The following is a 21,535-nucleotide window of genomic DNA, read 5'->3' on the forward strand; positions in this document are numbered from 1 at the left end:
TTTTTTTTTTTTTCAAACACGAATATACAACATTTAACAACACGCACGCGAAGAAAAAAAAATATTAAATATCTTTCGCCGATTTCAAAAATTCAAAACGAATTTCGAATGGAATTCTCGTCCGTTCTCGACCGACTTGCCGAATCTCGTCACTCTCGTGCATACGTGGGCGAGGAAATAATCTCGATGAGAAAAAGCGGAACGCAACGACACCAAGTAAGCGCCGTGGCGGTTGGTATTATTTCAAATCACCGAGACGTCCCCTGGATTTTTTTTTTTTTTTTTTTAAAGAACGACCACTTTGTGTCAGAACGTGCCTGAAGAGAGTGAGACGAGGTTGTCGTCGGCTGCGTCTACGTCTACGTCTACGTCTACGTCGGTGTAGGACGTTGAGAGGAGGCCATAGGCGTCCAGACGGCGACGTCGTCGCCGGCGCCGAGCGCTGTGCTAACTAGCACCCCTAGCGCACACATCCACGCCTTTATTAAACGTCGCCCGTCGGCTCGCTCGTATACGTTTCCCCTCATAAAATTGAACATGGCGTACATACCTATACGCGTGGAACGGCTCGAAAGAGAGGCAGCAGGAATGGAGAGAGAGAGAGAGAGAGAGAGAGAGGGGAAGAGAAGGCGGAAGGACGAAGATGGAACGAGGATGGACTGCGAGGAATTGAAGGGATGGGATAAACAAAGAAGATGGAAAATATCGAATATTGTGATTCTTTTTTTTTTTTTTTTCTTTTTGCATATCTCCTGGATTAATTTTGAGATGGATCAGATTAAGGTATGCAAATGTTTTGCGAGGAAGAAAAATATGCGATCACATTTGCATTTTTAAGGTGTATTAAAGAAGGAAGAATCGTAGAGAAATGAATATTGATATTTGAAATTTAATGTCTCTTCTTTAAATGATGTTTACATTGACGCCAGTTTCGTTTCGATAAAATGAAATGAGAGTAAAATATTCGTATATTAAAATATATGACAAATTAAATAGTATAAACAGGGAAAAAAATTTTGTTCTTGCCATCGTTTCTCGTCGTTTCGTTTACAATTTATCGATGAACAAAAGTGAAGTAGTGGGGAGTGAATTTCGAGAAGAAAATTGAAACGAGATTCGGAGGAAAGAAAGAAAAATTGCGCGGTAGATAGAATAATAATAAAATTTATTCCTTCTGGTAAAAGGGAGAAAGACTTACAAATGGTCTGTGAAGAGCTAATGTGAAAAAACGAGGCAGGGGAAGAATGCACGAAAGAAACAAAGGAAATAAAATTCTTGTAGCCTGAATCAGAATGTATATCCAGTTTTTGTATTCATAAAATACCTTAGAGCGAAGCGTGGATGAAATGGAACAAGGTGGTGAATTTAAACGAAAGGAGGAAAGGAAAGGAAGGGAAGGAAAGGAAAGGAAAGGATAGGAATTCATGAATGAAAGGAAAAAGAACTGTACGTTTCGATGCAAATAATGATATATTGCTCTCCCTCTCTCTCTCTCTCTCTCTCTCTCTCTCTCTCTCTCTCTCTAACGTATATATAACCTATAACAACATTACATTGATTAACTCGTTATAAATTATATATTTCTCCAATATATCCTATTTTAATAATTACGATCGTGTAGAAATTAAACATTTTCTTCCTTTTTTTAATTTTTTTTTTATTATTTCCATCAACACTTCGAATTACGAGACGATGACGCAACCATGTTCGTTAGAGAGCTTCCACCCTAAAAGAGAGACAGAGAGAGAGAGGTTAGATACTCTAGACAGAACATCATATAACGACAGAAATATAGAGGATAAAAATAGGTGGAGAAAAAAAAAAAGATAAGAGAGAAAACGAAGGAAGGATGAACGAGGAGGGAGAGTGTGAAAGAAACGGGAAAAGAGGGTGACTATAGGGCGTAGACGCGTAAGAGGAAGGAGAGAAAGGGGATTAAAGTGATCCGGCGAGAATCAGGGCGGAAAGACAACGCGAGTTACAAGATTTATTAGATCTCTGTCCCGAAGTCTTTTAATTACGATGGGATAATGTGACGAAAAGTAGAATTTTATGTACATATATATTGTATATACAAACACTTTATAATGGAAGAAAACGAAACAATCGTTATATGGAATTTATTATTGCGAAAAATAACGCGACGAAAAGACAGAAGAATTTTCCAGTGAAGAAAATAACGAAATAACGTTAACGAGTAGTTTTGATATCGGCGTACTACCCTCTCTCCCTGGTTAATGGGTTGCTCGCGAGTGGCGCACCTTGAGGACGATAAAGTGGGTATTAAACTGGTAGATGAAATGGGCGAAACGAAGATAAGGGACAGAGACGAGTGCAAGAATTCACGTTGCGACGAACGAAATGAGGTATAAATACTCGGTTTATTTTTCAACCGCCTGCTATTCACGCTCTTATTGCCTTCGATGTACCCGCGAGTCGAACAGGGGTGGGAGGGTGGGTCGGTTACCGGTCTCGAGGTAAATGAATTACGCGCAAGTATTTCCAACTATTTGAAACGTTTCATCGGGTAAAAATTAGAATGGAAATTCGTCTGCTCGAAAAGGAAAAAGAATAAGGTGAAACGATCTTTCAAAATTCTACTCTTCAAAAAAATGAAGAAAAAAAAAAAAAAGGGAGCAAGCGACATGCAAATATCGATAAAAGAAAATTCTCCCTCGAATACACGCCCCTTTTGTCCCGACCGCGAAACCCCTGCCGCGTTTAGCTCGAGCGCAAGAATATATACATCTTAATAGGAATGGAGAATGGAGGGTGAACTCTCGTGCAAAATTTATTAAAACCCTCCACCCTCCCCTCTTATTCTGTCTGGTTAACCGTTCAGAAAGCGGCGAGCGTACGTGAATTAAAGGCAATGACGACACGGTGAACATGTCCCTATACCGGGTGTTGTCAAAGGAGCCATCCGGTACGGGAGTTAACACGGTTAGATCCCGGCCCCCCTGGAAGTCGCTCGAGGGGTAATTAAAAAGAATGACCACGAACAGACCGAGTAGTAGAGATTGAGAATTTCGGTGGCGAAAGTGCTGTGTCGATCCAGCAAATGTTGATCGATCCATGTGAATTATATAAGAGGCTAATTCGTTTCTTTTTTTTTTTTTTTTTTTTTTGGGATTTCAACAATTTCTCATTTTTTAATCGATTAATTAAGGTTTTATACTCGTTTCCTACTCGTTGTTTTCAATTCAGACAAATTGTATTGAATTTAAATTTGAATTATTGTTAATTATACGTACGAACAAATGATATATTTCTAATTTTGAAAATAATATTTCTAATTTTGAAAATAATAAATAATGGATATATTATTGTTTTATAATCTCGCTGTTAAATATGATTATTAAAAACTGTGTGTTAAATAAAGTCAAATTAAGATCGAAATATTAATTGATTCTAATTCTAATAAAAATAATTTTGAATAAAATTCAAAGTATGAATCAAGTTGAATCAAAAGGGATTATTATTATTTTTTTTAATATATTATTATTTATAGAAAGATTATGTTGGAAATATCCTCGTGCCAGGAGAAGTTAAAGTGCAAATGAATTTTTCATTGGAATTCAATGGCATCCGGTCCATCATATTTTCGCGAAGCGATTTATTGTTTAAAAATCAAACTTCAAATTCAAAATTATATTCCTTTTTCGTAAAATGAATATCGTGACGATCGCAAAACAGAATGAATAATTCATGTATACATATTTTTCGACATAAATATATATATATATATATATATATTTTGAAAAACTATTTGTAAAATCGTTATTTAGAAAATAAATATTTGATTAAATTTTAAATTACAGGATTATAATATTGTAGCATTGTATAAATACACAAGCGAAACTTGTTGAAATACTTTAAGACAAATTTATACAATACTTTCTCGTTTAAAAGTGGAGAGCTAATTAATTTTCAACTACTTCACTTCAGATAACGAGCAAATTAATTAACTCGAAAGCCCGTACACCAGCCACAATAAATTATTTTTCGTTTATCCATATCGTTAAACCACCCCACACTCAAGTATGCGGATCTGGTTACAAGTCGAGCGGCGCTTGTTTCGATAATGGCATAATGGAATAATGGACGTTAAGTACAGTTGGAATCTGAATGATATTTCAATGGTGGGTATCATCATTGAACCACGATAGATTGTGGAATTCGAAATCGTATCGGTTTGCGGTTAACGCTTAGTTCTATCCCCCGTTTTCGGTTTTCATTCTCTGTGTCCTTCGAACGTGAATTAACGCGTTCAATGTTGTGTACAGACAATAATTTCATAGAAATTTAAGATTAAATATTACCATTAGTGAAATAATATTTATATATATAATTAATTTTAAGTACTTTTTTAATTACAATTATTGTTATGGATAAAACAATGAATTGATTAAAATGAAAACATAAAAATTTTATGATAACTTTAATAAAAATTTAATAGTGATATCAGAAATATAATAATATTATTATAATCGTGTAAAATTATTTGAATAATTGAGAATATTCATAATATTATTTTAATTATATTATATTTATTGTACGTAATATTATTTAAATATATTTTAATATATATTTAAGTATATTTTTTTGGAAAAAAAAATATTTTAAAATATAATAATTTAATCTAAATGATTCATGAAAGATTAATATGAAAAAAATGTACAAGTGAGTATTGAAATATTCAAGCTCTGTTCGATTTTACAAATTAAAACAAATACAAAAATTAATATAGAGAAATATTTATATCTAATATCGGTTGAAATTTATTTATTAAATTATGAGCAATTGAAGTTTACGTTAGATAAAGTAAGACGAAGATATAGTTCTATTTTCCACCATAACGCGGCGCGCTGTATTATTTTACTTCCATCTCGCTTCATCTAATACAAACTTCAATTGCTTAATAAATTCAATCAATATTTTTGTATTTGTTTTATAGTTTCTAGAATTGATTTTTTAAAGATATTCCATGAATATATTAACGTAATAATTCAAATAGTTATAAAAATATAGTTTTCCTTAATTAAATATATATATATAGGGATTTTGTTCAAATTTTATCCCTATATTTTAGTATTTTAACATATCTACGAACAAAATCTTAAATTTCCCTATGAGATACTGATGTATATTATAACCTTTCTAACTTTTCTTCAATTCTCTACAATGAAGTATCAATGGAATACTTTGATTTATAATACATATAGAAATATTTTTGTAGAAACAAGAAGATATGCAGGTCATAGTAAATGGAAAAATATTAAGGCTACTAAACAGGCTCAAGATAGTGAAAAATCAGCAATATTTAGAAACCTAGCTATTAAAATGAAAAGTGTGATTAAAGGTAATTACATTTTCTACATGTAAAGAAAATAAATGAAAAATAAATAAAGAAAATTTTTTTATTTAAAGAATATAATTTTTTTTTTTTGTTAAAGAAACTGGCAATTCAGATCCAACGGAAAATGTAAAATTAGCACAGTTAATTAATCAAGCAAAAAAAATTAATATGCCAAAAAATACATTAAAATCAATTTTAGACAAATTAGAAAACACAAAGAAAAATGGTTCAACTTATGTAATATCTGCTCGCATTTCAAAAGAAGTTATGCTTGTTCTTTATATTGTAACCGATAATATTACTGACAAAAAATTACAAATCACTTATATATTAAAAAAATTCAAGTGAGTTCTTTCATACTTAAGATTTTCTTCTCTTTTTTTTTTATGAATATTTTTATATTATATTTTAATTATTGAATTATACTAATTATTATAATTATTATATAATATTTAGTGCCAAAATTGTAGATTCTTCAGCCCTATTCAACTTGTTTGATTGTACAAGTTATATTATAGCTTCTAAAAACTGTAATTTGGATCAAGCAATGGAAGATGCAATAATAGCTAATGCAGAAGAAGTAGAAGAAATAAAATATGAAAATAATGAATGTTTTAAGGTATTAATTCTTTTTATCAATAATTTATTAAAATAAGTTTTTTATTTCTTTATCATAATATTTTTTTTTTTTATATATATAGTTCACAGGTGAATTTCTTCAGCCAGAAAAAATCCTAACTCAATTAGAAAATCTAGGATATACTATACTTTCAATAAAAAATGAATGTATACCAAATACTAGAGTTCAAATATTAAAAGAAGATATAGAAGTTATTAGAAAATGTAAAGAAAAACTTTTAGCAGAAATAAAAGAAATTGAAAAAATAGAAGATAATATTTTGGTATCTTAAATTAAAAATTGTAATTATTACATAATAATATTATCAATTGATCAAATTTAAATCTTTTTGTATATATCGGAAAATAATTTAACAATAATTTAAAAAAATGCGAATACATTTTATTTACATATATAAAATAATTTTATTTCAGAAAAATATAAATAAAAAGAATTCTGTTTTTAACAGAATTTTAATAATAAATATTGTTATTTAATAAATCAATTATATATTTTATTTATATATATATAATATTATGTATATATTATATATTATACATAAAATATTGAAAGTATACTTATTTTTTTATATTTTAGTGTATATCAATACCATAACCTTTTATATCATGCATATTAGATCCTGGAAAATTCACAGTGGAGTTTTTATTAAATAAAGATATTAATAGTCTTTTTGACATTTTAGCTTTTTCATTCCAAGGACTAGAAGTATTAAATGTTCTATTATTAAATGTTTTCGATTGTGTATTTCTGACTATTATATTTCTTTGTTCTACAGTTTTTTTTTCAAATTCTATATCATTGAAATTTTTATTATCTACACATTCATTTATTAATTTTTTATGTTTCTTCTTTTCTGATTTATTTGTTTCATTTTCATTCGTATTTTCTATATTTTCTGTATTTTCTTTATTAACATTTTTTTTTTGGTCTTTCTTTGTTACTTTAAGATTAAGATCATTTATACCATCATCTTCTTTAACTCTCTTGTTTTTTACTTGTATAGTTTTTAATTTTATGTTTTTTTCTTCTATATTTTTCAAAGTTTTAGCTTCAGATTTAATTGTAGGTTTAGTATTTTCCTCTTTTTTTATGTTCGGTTCAATACTTTTATCTTTATCTTTTTTTTTCTTTTTTTTTTTAATAATATTTTTTTGATCTTCGTGAATTTCACAATCTTTTTCAAGTGTATTTATTTCTGAAATTATTTTTTTTTCTATTTTTTCATCATATTTATTCTCAACATGAATTTCTATTTTCTCTTTATCTTTATCTTTTTTCTTTTTCTTTTTTTTATTCGAAGCATCTTGAACTATAGAGTTATCTAGTGTATTATCTTTCATTTTAACATGTTTAATTTTTATCTCATCTTCGCATGCTTTTTCTTCCTCTGATATTTCTACTATTGTTTCTAAATTTGATTGATGATTTCGTTTTTTAGATTTTTTACTTTTACGTTCATTAACTTCATTATCATGTACTTCTTCGATTGTTTCTGCAATATCTAAAGCTTCATTAACAAAACCAGATAATATTGAATTATCGGCAATAACATCATGTTTTTTCTTTTTTTTAACTTTTTTATTTTCAACTTCGAATTTATCTAATGTAGTTCTATTTTTTTTCTTTTTTATACAATCTGTACTATATTCTACGTGATCATTAAATGTTACTCTTTTCTTATTTACTTCATCACTCAAATCTAAAGCTGAATTTGTAACACCAAATTGTACTCTAGATACCTCAAATTCTTTTCCATTACATATTTCATTATCTTGATATTCTAAATTTAAACCAGCGTTCACAATACCATTTGCGCATACTTTCTCATTTATATTATCTTCTTTAAATTTTTTAACTTTGTCGCTTAAATGTAATTCAATGTTATTAGATTTTCTTTTTTTAGAAAATTCAATTTCATTATTAACATTTGAAATATTTTCAGAATTTAATTGAATACAAGGATTATCAAAAACATAATTACAATCAGTTTGTATTTCTTTGCTTTCGTCACTTTCATGAGATTGTACTTTTTTAAGTTCAGAAGAAAATCCAAATCCAGGATATTCAGATTCTTCCTTATTCTTCTGATGTTTTTTATGTTTATTTTGCATCAAAGAAAAATCTTGACCTTTCTTCATGAAATATTCAGTCATATTACCACCATTTATAGTTATAACACCATTTCTATTTTCCTGAATACCAACTGAACTATTATCGTCCTTACTGTTATTATTATTTATATTAAGTTCTTTTTGACCAAATATATTTGCTAAATCTTTTGCACTATATTTATTTACATCTTTTCCCCTTGTAAATTTTTGGTAGCTAAGGATAATAATAAAATAAGAAAAAAATGAAATATTTTTATATTATATTCTAATATATTATATATTATATATAACTTACTGAACACGAGTACGACTTTGTTTGGATTTCAATTCTAACGATTTTCCACTTAATACATTTTTATTTTCCTCTGTTTGCGTACTGTTAATTTCATTCTGTTGAAGTTTTTGTAAAAAATCATTAAAATTATCTTGGTGTTCTGTCCATGCTTCGTTGATACTATCTTGTTTAAATCCAATGCCTAGAAGAAACAAATAATTTTTATTTTATATCGTTTATTAAATATAAATTGCTTAATTATAATTGTTAAGTAATATTTACCTGCTGTATCATTTTTAAACGATACACGAACATGTTCTGTTATACCTTGTTCGTTTACTCCAAGTCCTTTACCATTTGTCCAACCCATCTTTTCTAGCATTTTTTGTCCAAATTTGTTTGAATCTATTTTCGAAAAGACATAAATAAAATTAAAATCTCAACACAGTATTTATATTTATTTATTTAAATAAGATTTAATAAATTAAAATCTTTACAAACCTTCGCTCCATTCTTTTCCTCGAGGATTAAGTGACCATTTTTGTTTTCTACGAGGTTCCGCAAGCATAGACATTTTATTTAAATTTTTAAAGCTATAATTAATTTATAATATTAATATAGTCACTGTATTGTGACAATTTTCCAATAATTAATTCAATTGTTTTTATATTTTCTTCTATAGTTTAAAAAAAAGTTATATAGACCCCATGCCAAATATATTTGCGCCACGAACACGATATAACATAGATAATCTTTTGAATTCGTAGAAATATAATAAACAAGGAAAGCGAATAATGAACGAAGATAGATTAAAAATTATGAAATCAGCGCCATCTCTAGAGTGTTGAAATTTAGAAACAAAAATTTAAAAAAAGAAAGGAAACAATGCGAGAAAGATAGAGATATATTAAAAATTGTAGAAGCAGCGCCATCTCTAAAGTACCGTAGATGAAACAAATATAAAGAAAAAGAAAGAATAGTAAAAGAAGGAAAGAAATAGGATAAGAATTGGTCATGAGCGCCATCTCTTGAGCTTTTAGAAAGTTAATTCTAAAGAAATGTCTGTAACACTCAAGAGATAGCACTATTGATTCTTATTTTATCTATTCTTCTTTCACTATTTCTTCTCCTTGTTTAAGATCGTTTCATTTGCGATATACTAGAGATGGCATTGAATTCACATTTTTAATGAGTCCTTTTCCTATTATTTGCTCTCCTTGTTTATATTTATATTTTATACATTCGAATGACAGTGATTTCTAATTAAATTTATACGGTTTTCAATCACTCAATTAATTAATTAAAAATCTAAATAATAGAATTATTTCATTCTATTTTTATATATCATAAAAAAGTATATATTTTATATATATTTTATATATATTTTTTTTTTATACGTCATATACATATTTCATATATATTTTTATATTTCTATATGTTATACATAATATTTATTTAATATTTATAATATTAATATTTAATATTTATGATTAAACAATGAAATTAGACTAAATTGCTAGATTACATATTTAATAATATATATATACGTTAAATATTAATCTCCATGGATAATAATTAAAAATTTAAATTTGTCTAATAGTTTTAAACTTTTTTAAACAAAAAAAATTAAATATAAATCAAGCAAATTATTTTTAATCCTAGAAATATTTTTGTATATTTATCTTTTATAACAAATTCGAATATTTTTTGACAATTTTTTTCATTTTAAAGGATACAAGAATTGTTGATCTATACTACTGTATGATAATATAGTTATCCTCCATTACTTGCCCTATAGTTTCATATTCGATCTATATTATTTATCTGATTATCAATTATTGATAAATACTATTAAAATCAATCAATAAACTTAAATTTTAGTAATCATCAATACAAAAATAATAAAATAAGATAATCTCCAAATTCTTAGGTCATCAAAATGTTTATCTATTCTATGCATTTGTACGTATATTCTACTCTAGTAAGTTTTCCTATTCTAATTAAATATTATGACACATGTGACATTATCTATTTAAAATTAAATTAAAACAGTATATTATTGGAACGAAAGGAATTGTAATTAAATTTTCTATTACATTGATAATATATTTGAAATTAGATAACAACTCCATTATGACATAAATACATCTCTTCTTATTTTTCTAAATTCATCATTGTTATTATCATACGAATTACATTATAAATAGCAAAAATAACAATCGTTTTGAAGCAATAATTATTACTATTAAACCAAACAATATTACACAATTTTATATTAATTACTAAGCACTTAAGAATCAAATAACAAAACGAAACACATATTTTGCCTCGCTTTGACAAAATGATTCTATAATCTAATTAAATCTAATTAACATCAATATTAACATCAAGATGATTTAAAAAAGACAGAAACCATTGTTATTTCATCATCATTATCAATATTAATCTTATATACAAAAAAAAAAAAAACAAAAATAATAATCAAAGAATCTACTTTCGATGATTCGTCCAACGTGATCGCACGACAACGAAACAAGGGCCCGCAAAGGCAAGGCATTTACGAGCGAGGCAGCTTTATAGCGCGCGAGGTGACTAAAAATCGACAAACAATCTATTCTCTCCGTTGTCGACACATCGTTTCTACGCGTCGTGATAAGTTCTGTATCGTTCCTCTGGGCATGGTACATCTCCCTCCCTCCCTTCCTCCCACCCTCTCTCTTTCTCCTTGTCTAGCGCGAAGGCGGTGGGTTTCTGTGAAAATTTCGGCGTCGCTTCAAAAGCTAAAGTCAAACATGGGCGTGTTTCACGAGGTGTCTCGGTAAATCCAGTAAAGCGGCGAAGGCAAATCCCTCTTCTGTCAGCGGCGCGCGCGACGAGCTAAATGCACGCCAATATACACTACCGTCCGCCACGTCTCGCGGCGCGGGTTTTATGGTCGGCCGCGGAAATTGAACGGCTTGTGCCCCGAAACGCCGTAAACGCCGAGGTCTCGAACAGAGGGGGGGAGAGGGGATCAACCAATCGCCTCGATGAATGTGTATCTTTGTTCTTAATTTTTTCACAACTCTGTATACTCTGCAGGCATGGAGAATGATGATTTCACGATGTCTAATGGAAGGAAATTTGCATCCTGCGAGAGAAGATGTTGTTGTTGTTGTTGTTGTCCTCGTCGTTGTTATTGTTTTTGTTGTTGTTGTTGTTGTTATTCGTTGTTGACCGGTCGAGATATGAGTTTTTGATCGACAAATTTGCCGAAGCGCTACAAACTTACTTAATTCGTTAATTTCAGCGTTGAGTAGCATGAAGAGGACAAAAGTGCGTATATTTAACGAGAAGGTTTTAGCATTCAATATGTTATCATAGCGTGAAGGAGAATCTCGTAACCCTCTCTCTGTCCGATTGATGAATCGTTACACGCGTGTCCTCGCGGAAAGTAGATTCGCCTTGCGAGAGTAAAAAAAAAAAGAAAAAAAAAAAAAAAAAAAAAAAAAAAAAAAAAAAAAAAAAAAAAAAAAAAAAAAAGAAATCGCGTTGACATAACGGAAAATGCAAATAGAAAATGCAAATAGAATCGTGTATTTATATTTTCTTGTAACCACGAGACCATTATTATCTTTAAAGTAATGCGCAATCGTTTGATAAAATCATTTATTGCGTGATACAAAGAGTTTAATTTATACGTAAAACGTATTCTAATTTTTTTTTTCTTTTTTTTTTTCGTATTTATTATTACAATTAAGTAAGTAATCAAAATTAATAAATTGAAAATTATTACAAAATAGCATCGATAAAGGAAATAATAAAAAATCTAAATCTAAAACTTTACAAGCTGTTTTTATCTTAATGGTGTCTAACAAGAGTCTTCAAACAAAAAGCACGCCTAGATTTCTTATCTCTCTTCAGAGAAATTTGCATATACTAAAAATCTTAAAATCGTAAAATTTTATAGAATGTACACTTACATCTTTCTACTCCTATGTATTTAACTTTTCAATATTATGGAAGAGAAATTAAATATTTCTTTTTTTTTTTTTTTTTTACGTTCATAAAAAAACGAATGATCTCATTAATATTTAGATATTAAATTTAGCATAATATAGATACAATCAATATTTATGAAAGGTAATCGTTAAAATTTATTATTTTACGAATCATCCGATTTTATATTAAATTTCTTATCAAATTAACGAAACAAACATTATTCAATCGAATATTCTTCGACATTCCTTTTGAAAAAGAAAAATACGACAGCACTCAAAAGAAAACTCAACCCTCAAAATTCTCAACGAAACTGCTCGTATTTTAAGAATGATGTATTTAAAAATTCATTTCTTCACGATAACGATTAATCGGAGAAAATAATCGAAAACGATATTTCTCCTCCACGGATTGGACTCGTCTCTAAACTTTCATGGAAAAAAAATTCATCGAAACTCGAGGGAACGAACTGGAACGAAGATTGAAATCGGCCAGGTGAACGCGACGAGGGATGAGGATCTTAGGTGAAAGCGGTGCTCCATCGGTGGTCGCAATAACCTTAGTTCCATGGTACATTGGCGGGCATAGCATTATAACGTGTGCACGTCGCATACTTACGTGGCCAAGCACAAGGTGCGGCTTTAGTCCACGATTCTTCTCGGGTTCGTCCTATGCCCATTATTCGAGAGAACTGTCCGCGGCGCCTTTTCTGCGGGCCCTCGATTTTAGGCTTCGTCCACAGCTTAATCCGAGGATAAATAATCTAAGGATAAAGATCGATAAAGGGGTCGATGAATGAAAAAAAAGAAAACTTGTAGATGGAAAAGATCGGATGGAAAGGAAAGATTGATGAAGATTAGGGTTGAATTTTTAATTTGAATATTATTAGAACGAACGTGTTAATTATAAAATATGCATGCAAAATTCGAAGTAAAGAGAGATGAAATTTTATTGTCCTATAAGATAATTTAATAATCGAAAATAAATCAAAGATAAAAAGGAAAGGAGTGAATTTTAGAGAATTATTTTCTAGCTGGATAAAGCAGGAGGAATGATTCAACGGTTGCGTTCTATTTTGAAAGATAATCTCTTTATCTGCGTTGTTAACAAGTGCAACTGATAACAATAAAGCGCCGCAATTATGGAATTACGCTTTGTTAACGGTTAGATTAAAAAAAAAATACAAGTTCAGAGCGTGCATGTATGTATTGATAAAAACAGAATTCCGTGAAAAGTGCTTCTTTACTTTCCCGATCTATTTATAAAACAAATAGTTCCGTGAAATGTGCGTTACAATTATTTACCCATTATCTAAGAGTTATGAGATTTTTACGATTCTCATATCGTTTCTTTAAACTTTACTTAATTTCATCTTTTTGATGTTCTTTTTGAGAGAAATGAATAAAATAAAATGTAATCGAAAATTAATGAATTGAAAAGTTAAGTGAAAAGTAGAAAATTTCGATTCGATGTTCTGAGATAAATTGTTATTATTTTCTTATTCCATGCTACATTAATATTAATAATCACGGATCATGGATTCGAAAGAATAAGTTACGAGGCAAATTTATTCATAGCTCGATACTTAAAAAAAAAAAAAATGTAGAAATATTTTACAATAAATTATCTCCACTTTCCAATTAAAATATTCCCCTTTCAACAATCCAATGAATTAATCTTAACCGAATAATCAATTTCTTTTAAAATACGATCTATCTAAAATATGCTATCAATTTTCTTTTCTTTACCAAAATTAAAATGACGAAAAAATTTCTCGTTTCAACGATCCTTTAAATTAAAATTAATTCCCAAGTTTTCCTTATCGAAAGATCAAATTTTTTCAAAATATAATCCATCACATCTACAAAATTAAAAAGATGAACAAATTTCAACAATTCAATTAATTTGCAACTCTTAAAATCAATTTCTTTCATCTAGCAAAATACAAAATTAAGAAGAAGAAAAAATCCCTCGTTTCAATAATTCTTATTAAAATTAATTCCCAAGTTTTCCTTATCGAAAGACTAATTTCTTTCAAAATATATATTAATAAAATATATATAAAAAAAATATAAAAATATAAAATATAAACCAAAATATTCACTAAAATGCAAAATTAAAAAGAAGAAACAATTTCAAAAAATCCAACCAATTAACAACTTTATTAAAATCAATTTTCTTCAAAATATAATCTATCAAAATGCAAAATTAAAAAGAAAAAAAAATTTCAAAAAATCCAACCAATTAACAACTTTATTAAAATCAATTCTCTTTAAAATATAATTTACCAAAATGCAAAATTAAAAAGAAGAAACAATTTCAAAAAATTGAACTAATTAACAACCCTTATTAAAATCAATTCCTTTCAAAATATAATCTACCAAAATGTAAAATTAAAAAGAAGAAAAAATTTTAAAAACTCCAACTAATTATTAAAATCAATTCCTTTCAAAATATAATCTACCAAAATGCAAAATTAAAAAGAAGAAAAAATTTCAAAAACTCCAACTAATTAATCAATTCCTTTCAAAATATAATCTACTAAAATAATAAAATAATAAAACCAAAAGAAAAAATCCCTCGTTTCAACTCTTATTATCAAAATTAATTCCCAAATTTTCCCCGTCGAAAAAAAAAATCAATTTAATCTTTCTTTCGAAAGAAGAAAAAAATCCCCCGTTTCAACCCTCGCAACAGAAAATCAATTCCCAAATTTTCTCTTCCTCAGAGAAGAAATCAACGTTTCTTTCAAAACACGATCTACCAAAATTAGATAAAAAGAAATGAATCGAGCCAAAACAATTCCATTTCATCCCTGCACAGATTCGCGCGGCGCTCTCCTCGCGCGCGTACAAATGGATCGCTGTTCCCCGCACCGTAAAATCGGCGTGTGGCTTGAAAGAAGAAGAAGAAGAAGAAGAAGAAGAAGAAGAAGAAGAAGAAGAAGAAGAAGAGAAAGAAAAAAGAAAAAAAAAAGAGGAAAAAAATATATATTCACGCGATTGCGAAACGGCCAATTGTGAAAGAACCATTAGGAGAGACGCTAGCGGAGAGACGTGTGCATACAGACGCGTTCCCATTGGGCGCGTCTGCGTATCTGCGACCCGCGACTTCGCGCCGACCAAGAACGCGAGTGGAGCTTTGATGTCGGCCGCCATTCCGGGAGACACTTATTATTGTCGTGTCTGACAACTCGCGTTTGAGACACATATCCCTACCCTACCCCAGTGGGCTGGGTGGCCTGAAAAATCTTAACCGATCATTACTCTCGTCGACAGAGATCGATCGTCCGTTCCGCCCGATTTTCTTTCACGAACTATCTGTTCTCGAAGTTTTGGATAAAAAGGAAATCTTGGAGGAAGATTTTACACAGATATTCGTATATTTCGTTTCTTCAAGACGATTATTTTGAGTATTCGGATTTAGATTTAGATTTTCGAGTGGAGAGATTCGATGATGGAAGATTAATTCGATGGAGGAAGGAAAGAATTTGTAAATTTATTTAATTTCTTAGAAGCTTCTTTCGTTACGAGCATGTTTTATATATTATGTGATGATTACTTGCTGTAGGAAAAATGAAGTGTTTAAATGGTAATCTTATTCCGAATTATTGGATAATAAGAAGATGTCATAATTTATGATAAAAAATGGCATAAAATTAAAGTATTCCATACGAAGTTGCTCGTACAAAGTTAATTAAGGAATTAGCCACGGTTTATTAAACATAAACATACCTTTCATAATTCAATGATGATAATTTATAACATTTTATATAATCATATCTATTTCTTAGATATTTATGAATATAAAATGGTAATAAAATGTAACATATTATATTTAGTGCGTAAATTAATTGCTTACGTTATTAGTTGGTCATACGAAGTCATATTTCTTCCTATGACCACTTCAAAATTGAAATTTATTACTATTTAATTTCCATTAATGTTTGCGGATAATCGATGAAATTTTAAACTTCTTCTTTTTTGTTTTTATTAAGCAACTACGTTACAACTACGTTTGTATGTATAATTTTTTTTATTTTGCCCAATTTTTAATCGAGCAAAGTTTATTTCAAAATTATCTCAAAAGTATCATTCAAATCGAAATATTTTCTCAATATCCTATCATAAATTAAATCTTTAGAAATTAATTCATTCCTATCATATTAGCACAATTAATTTAATTGCTGAGATTTGCTAATCTGAATTTCACAATTCTCCATTGTGAATAATAAGTAAGACAGTATCAAAACAGAAACAAAAAAGACAATCTCCATCTTCTAATAATAACATCAACAATCTCTCAACTTCTCCCTCCTAAAAAAAAAAAAACAAACTCGATCGAGCCCCGTCCAACACATCTAGAGAGGCATCGCTCGAGAAAAATTCTAATTTTCGAAACTTTGGAAATCCGGCCCTCCTCCACCCACACCGCACAAAATTCACACGTGGCTTCCATTGAACGGGCGGAATCGAACTTCAGAGCGCGAGCGAGATATCATTAAGCAATACCTCGGCCAATATCGGCCAAGATTAATCGGGCTTGGCCTGTAATCATACGCTAAACTGAACTGCACGCTCTGATTATATATTATCACTAACATCTACATCGGTGGGGCCCGGGAAAAAAAGAAAGAAAGAGAGAAAGAAAGAAAGAAAGAAAGAAAGAGGGAGGGAGGGGAGGGGAGGGAGAAAAAAGGACAAAAGGTTTCCGCCGTGTAGCAGCCAGGACCCTCGTCGATGCTGAAGCTCGGGACCTACCTGCTAATTCGACGTGGACCTGTCTCGATCGTTCCTCGTTATCTCTGCCCACGGGCTAAGGTGATGGCGTTCACGGTATCGTGTGGCTAGAGAACCTAATCTATACGGGGCCCACGGGACCCCGTAGGTCGAAACGAGACGAGTTACCTTCTCTCTCTCTCTCTTCTTTTTTTTTTCCTTTCCTCTGGACGTGGCACGGACGTGACAATATTTGTCGCGGACCGGCCGATAGCGAGGAGGACGCGCGCTATTTGCCCTGGTAACATTCCCCATGGGATGCCGTCTGTTTGCCCGGCCTTTGTTTCCGCCAGTTTCCGTTTCCTGCGCCAACACGGCGGCCTCTCTCTGATCTATCCCCGCTCACCGAATACGCGTTACTTTTTAACCGACGTTTCACCTAGCTCGATCCTTTGCACCACTCCCTGCGAACGAAATTGGAGGAGAGATTCGAGAATCGGGGCGAGGAAGAGGTTTGATGATGTTTGATGGAATGTTGGCGAGGTCGTGTGCGAGATTCTCACGAATCTTTGATTTAATTCGATCTTTTGGAAGGTTTTTTGGAGGGAAAAGTTGGAGGGAATTGGGGAAATGCGACGAGGTTTGATCACGTTTGATCAAACTCGATCGAAAGTTTCGAGGTAATGTGTAAGATTTGATGTGCAAAAATTGTGCATACGAAGATTTGATCGAGCTTCTTTTCTTTCAGAAGAATTGAAATTTGTTTGAAGAAGTTTGATTCGATTGAATTTATGTGGACAGAACATGGAAGAAATTGGATATAGAGATTAGCTCTCCTAGAGTATAGAAATGTTTAAAATATTTAATAATGAAGATAAATTATCGAATTAATAAATTTTAGTCTTTGAATATAAAATTAGAACCATTTGAGCAATGAGAAACATCGTCAAACTTCGAAGTTTGTGAGTTATTTTATTAGAAATCGTAAGAAACTAATTCAAAGAAAATCGAAGTTGAAAGAATAGAAAGTTTTAGCTTTAATTTTATTTTTTCCGCATTAATTTTCAATTATACTCGAACGAAAGTTACAAAGCTTCAACTTTTGATTATTTTTTTATAGTACTCGAATGATCCTAATTGGAAAATAATTTTTTTCTCATAAAAAAAAAAATATTCTTTTTAAATTAATTATTAATAGATTTGTAATTCTGATACGAATACAAATTGTTTTCTTTTACGATATCTTTCCGCCGTACGACTTACATCCTCATTCTCCTTTTCGTTCGTCTGATTAGCAGTCTTATACTACTTGCCATTAAAACCAAGTAAAGTTCGCATACATACAAGCTTAGCCCAAGTCATCGAGCTGATTTTAACTTTACGTAATGCGCGTCATACCGTGGCTAATGACACACAAGTTGTACGCTGTCTTTCTAAATTCTTTATTGCGTAATGTCAAGAGATCATCATTGCGCAAGGAAACGAAGAGATTTGAACAAACACTGTCAGACGAATGTGGAAACCATTCGTTATTCATATGGTGTTCTCCATTACTAAAAAGCATTAATACATTACCTCGCATTCCTTATTATCATTATTATTTTCTACTTTCTAATAACGTCTTTATGTTTTTCTTTTTATATGAATTTTAACACGAAAATCGGACGTAACACGAACATTCGAACCGTAATTTTCATCGATTTTTATATTATTTGACGAATACGAAAGATTATCTTTAATATAATTGGAAAAAAAGGATTTTAGATCTAAAGATATTTAGATCTCATTTTGAACTCGAAATATTTGTTTTTGAAATTGATTAATAATTAAAAGATATAGAAATCCATTGTTTTCACGTACGTAACAACAACGTCATTTTTCTCTATTTCCATCGTTGAATTCAATAAGGCAAACCGAGACCCTTAAACCCTTATCTTCAAGATCGGTGTTTGCACAGTTCTCGATAATACGTCCTCCGCAAATATTCTTATCACAGGTTCGTCGCCTGTCAATTTTCTCGACCTTTATATTTTTCCTCCCCACTTTTTGGTTTACACGTTTCATTCTTACAAAGAAACGTGCTTATCTTCCATGAAATTTCAAAGGTTTGTCATTTCCTTTTATGCCGATACATTTTATCATCAATTTTCATTTTATCGTTTGATGATTTTATCGATTAGTTTCTGCCACGATTCTGCCATCAATATTTCGTAATTTCGTAAAATATCATTTGATAAATTTTATTTATTTCAAAATACATCTTTTAAAAATATATACGATATACGATATTTATTTATAGTTCGATTGTTATCGTTACTTTATGAAAAAATAGAAGACAAAGTGATAAATTGTAAATACGATATATACTCGGAAGACTCTTTCAAACTTTCGGAACCAATTTTAGATATACAGGTTTACTCGTAAATTTTATAAAACACGACAATTGGATTGTACGTATTCAAGAGACAAATGCTAATTTCGTGAAATATCGTACTCCGTTCAGTTTCCAAGACAGGACGATTCGACGTTCTACAACGAGCCAAACATCTGCCAGAATTCGTTCTTTATAAATCATCATCGCGCGGCATTAAAAAACCCCTTAAATCCCTTTTCCCTTCTTCGACCTGATACCTCTCCCTCGTAAATTCCTTCCTCGGTGTCACCAAGATTTTCACCGTCGGAGGAATCGCTGTCGTCAATTTCAAAAAAAAAAAAAAAAAGAAATCCAAGAAACCTAATCCTCTCCCCCCTTTATATTATTATTTCCATCTCATCGTCCCGAAAATATTTCAATCGGGACCGAGTCCGCGAGTCCTGCTCGAGGAAAAGAAAAAGAAAAAAAATCGTTTCCTCCCGTTGTCATCTCCATCCAAAAAAAAAAGATCCGTGGAACGAAGCACAGTGGCTAAAATCGGATTCCAACCGGCACGTCGGCGGTACCTCTTTGTTGCCGATCGCTCACTGGTCTTCTCCGGCGCTCGGTTGCCAACGGATCGAGCGGGCCTTTCCCGTGGAATTTTTCCACCACTCGATCATCCCGGTGGCCCGCGAGGGAGGCGATAGCCCGCCGAATCGTCCAATCGAGGGATACCGCGGGATCTCGGTGGGCGGCGCCACGGTCGGCGGCGATGGCTCTCCCGGGCCCGCGCGGAGGCCCCGTGGTGGGGCCTGGCGGGGGCCCCGCGGCCGCCTGGTGGGGGGATTGACATCGACTACTGTGCATTTCCCACGTGCCCTGGGAACCCCCGCGGCATCGTGTCAGCCCCCGCTCTTTGCGCGCTCCCTCCGCCCTCCTCCTCCTCCTCCTCCTCCTCCCACACCTTCGTCACTGTTCCCCCGCCGGCCTCGGGAGAGAGGCCTCGATATAGAGACAAAGAGATCACCGCTCCCGCGGATCCTCTTCCAGGAAACCGATTCCAGGTGATCCGCTTTTTCGCGTGGGCGAGCAGATTGACACACGACGAGATCTCTCTTTCTCTCTTTCTCTCTTTCTCTCTCTTTCGGCCAGGACGACAGCGACTGATTATTATATACTGTCATTTCTGAAGCGCTAGGTAATCGATCTTCAAAGAAAGGAAAAAGAAACTTGTACAGGTAGTCATCATATTGGAATATTTTCGAGAAGCTTATTCCAAGCTTATTCGTTCAAGCATCGAGCGGAAATGAATGAAAATTTTGGGATTGGAGGGGAGGGAGGAGAGGGTTGAATCCCGATGGTTAGGAATCGCTACCTCCTTCGTAACCCTAGGCTGGCTACCGCCCCCGCAAGGAGAGGAGGGAGGCAAGCACACGAAGAGAGAGAGAGAGAGAGAGGGCGAGGAACGAAGGAAAGTGTACTTCTCCGGTATTCACGGAAAGAGTGGGAAGACCGTGGTCGTTTCGAAAAGGGTCTCTCGCGTGGGCGAAGAGGGATGCTCGTCCGATGCAACGGTTACGAGGGCGGTCCTACACGAAGGCCGGTGGTAGGGATCGTGGAAGAGAGGGAGCAAGTTGAGGGACAGTTGGAGGAAGGGGAGGGCGGATGAGCACTCTCCCAGGAGCTCAGGAAGCCGCGTCGTCGAAGGATTTGTGAATAACCGCGCTGCTATTCGGCAGACTGGCCAGACAAGGACACCTAGAATGAAAAGAGAGGCATCCTCTCTTGGAGGATAAGGAACGTGCTCTCTCTTCGTTCAGCCTTCTCTTCCTTTTCCTCCTCCTCCTCTTCCTCTTCCTCTTCTTCCTCTTCTTCTTCTTCTTCTTCTTCTTCTTCTGCTCCCGTTCCTCCTCCGCTCGCCTCCTCTTCCGCGCGCTCTTCCTCTACCACCACTACTAATACTACTACCATTACTACTACTACTCCTACTACTAGTAGTAGGCAGCGTTGTTCAAGGAAGGAAGATCCTGGAGCGTTTCTCTCCGTAGAACCCCGAGAGAGGCTCACACGAACGAAACGACACAACTGGTGGGCATCTC

The 21,535-nt window shown here is 32.2% G+C and overlaps 2 protein-coding genes across 2 annotated transcripts; one reads left to right on the forward strand and one right to left on the reverse strand.

The window, feature by feature from the left end:
- The first annotated feature begins 5,127 nt into the window (after positions 1-5,127).
- LOC100578853 (probable transcriptional regulatory protein mhp472) lies at positions 5,128-6,368 on the forward strand. Its single transcript, XM_006565046.3, has 4 exons — positions 5,128-5,362; positions 5,457-5,703; positions 5,816-5,978; positions 6,061-6,368. Exons 1-4 carry the CDS (start codon positions 5,143-5,145, stop codon positions 6,268-6,270), a joined length of 840 nt encoding a protein of 279 aa, XP_006565109.1. The 5' UTR covers positions 5,128-5,142; the 3' UTR covers positions 6,271-6,368.
- Positions 6,369-6,388: 20 nt separating this feature from the next.
- On the reverse strand, positions 6,389-9,122 carry LOC408439 (MATH and LRR domain-containing protein PFE0570w). Its single transcript, XM_391986.7, has 4 exons — positions 8,886-9,122; positions 8,667-8,789; positions 8,406-8,586; positions 6,389-8,324 (listed from the first exon to the last, which is right to left on the reverse strand). The coding sequence occupies exons 1-4, from the start codon at positions 8,956-8,958 to the stop codon at positions 6,572-6,574; spliced, it is 2,130 nt and encodes a 709-aa protein (XP_391986.4). The 5' UTR covers positions 8,959-9,122; the 3' UTR covers positions 6,389-6,571.
- Positions 9,123-21,535: the final 12,413 nt, after the last annotated feature.

Source organism: Apis mellifera, linkage group LG13 (assembly GCF_003254395.2).
Source record: "Apis mellifera strain DH4 linkage group LG13, Amel_HAv3.1, whole genome shotgun sequence".
Classification (NCBI taxonomy): domain Eukaryota; kingdom Metazoa; phylum Arthropoda; class Insecta; order Hymenoptera; family Apidae; genus Apis; species Apis mellifera.

Coding starts and splice junctions, on each gene's coding strand:
- LOC408439 (XM_391986.7), bottom strand. CDS start 8,958: ATGTCTATGCTTGCGGAACCTCGTAGAAAACAAAAATGGTCACTTAAT. Junction 8,790..8,885: donor AGGAAAAGAATGGAGCGAAG/GTTTGTAAAGAT, acceptor TTTCGAAAATAG/ATTCAAACAAATTTGGACAA. Junction 8,587..8,666: donor GTTTAAAAATGATACAGCAG/GTAAATATTACT, acceptor TGTTTCTTCTAG/GCATTGGATTTAAACAAGAT.
- LOC100578853 (XM_006565046.3), top strand. CDS start 5,143: ATGTATATTATAACCTTTCTAACTTTTCTTCAATTCTCTACAATGAAG. Junction 5,363..5,456: donor AATGAAAAGTGTGATTAAAG/GTAATTACATTT, acceptor TTTTTGTTAAAG/AAACTGGCAATTCAGATCCA. Junction 5,704..5,815: donor TATATATTAAAAAAATTCAA/GTGAGTTCTTTC, acceptor TATAATATTTAG/TGCCAAAATTGTAGATTCTT.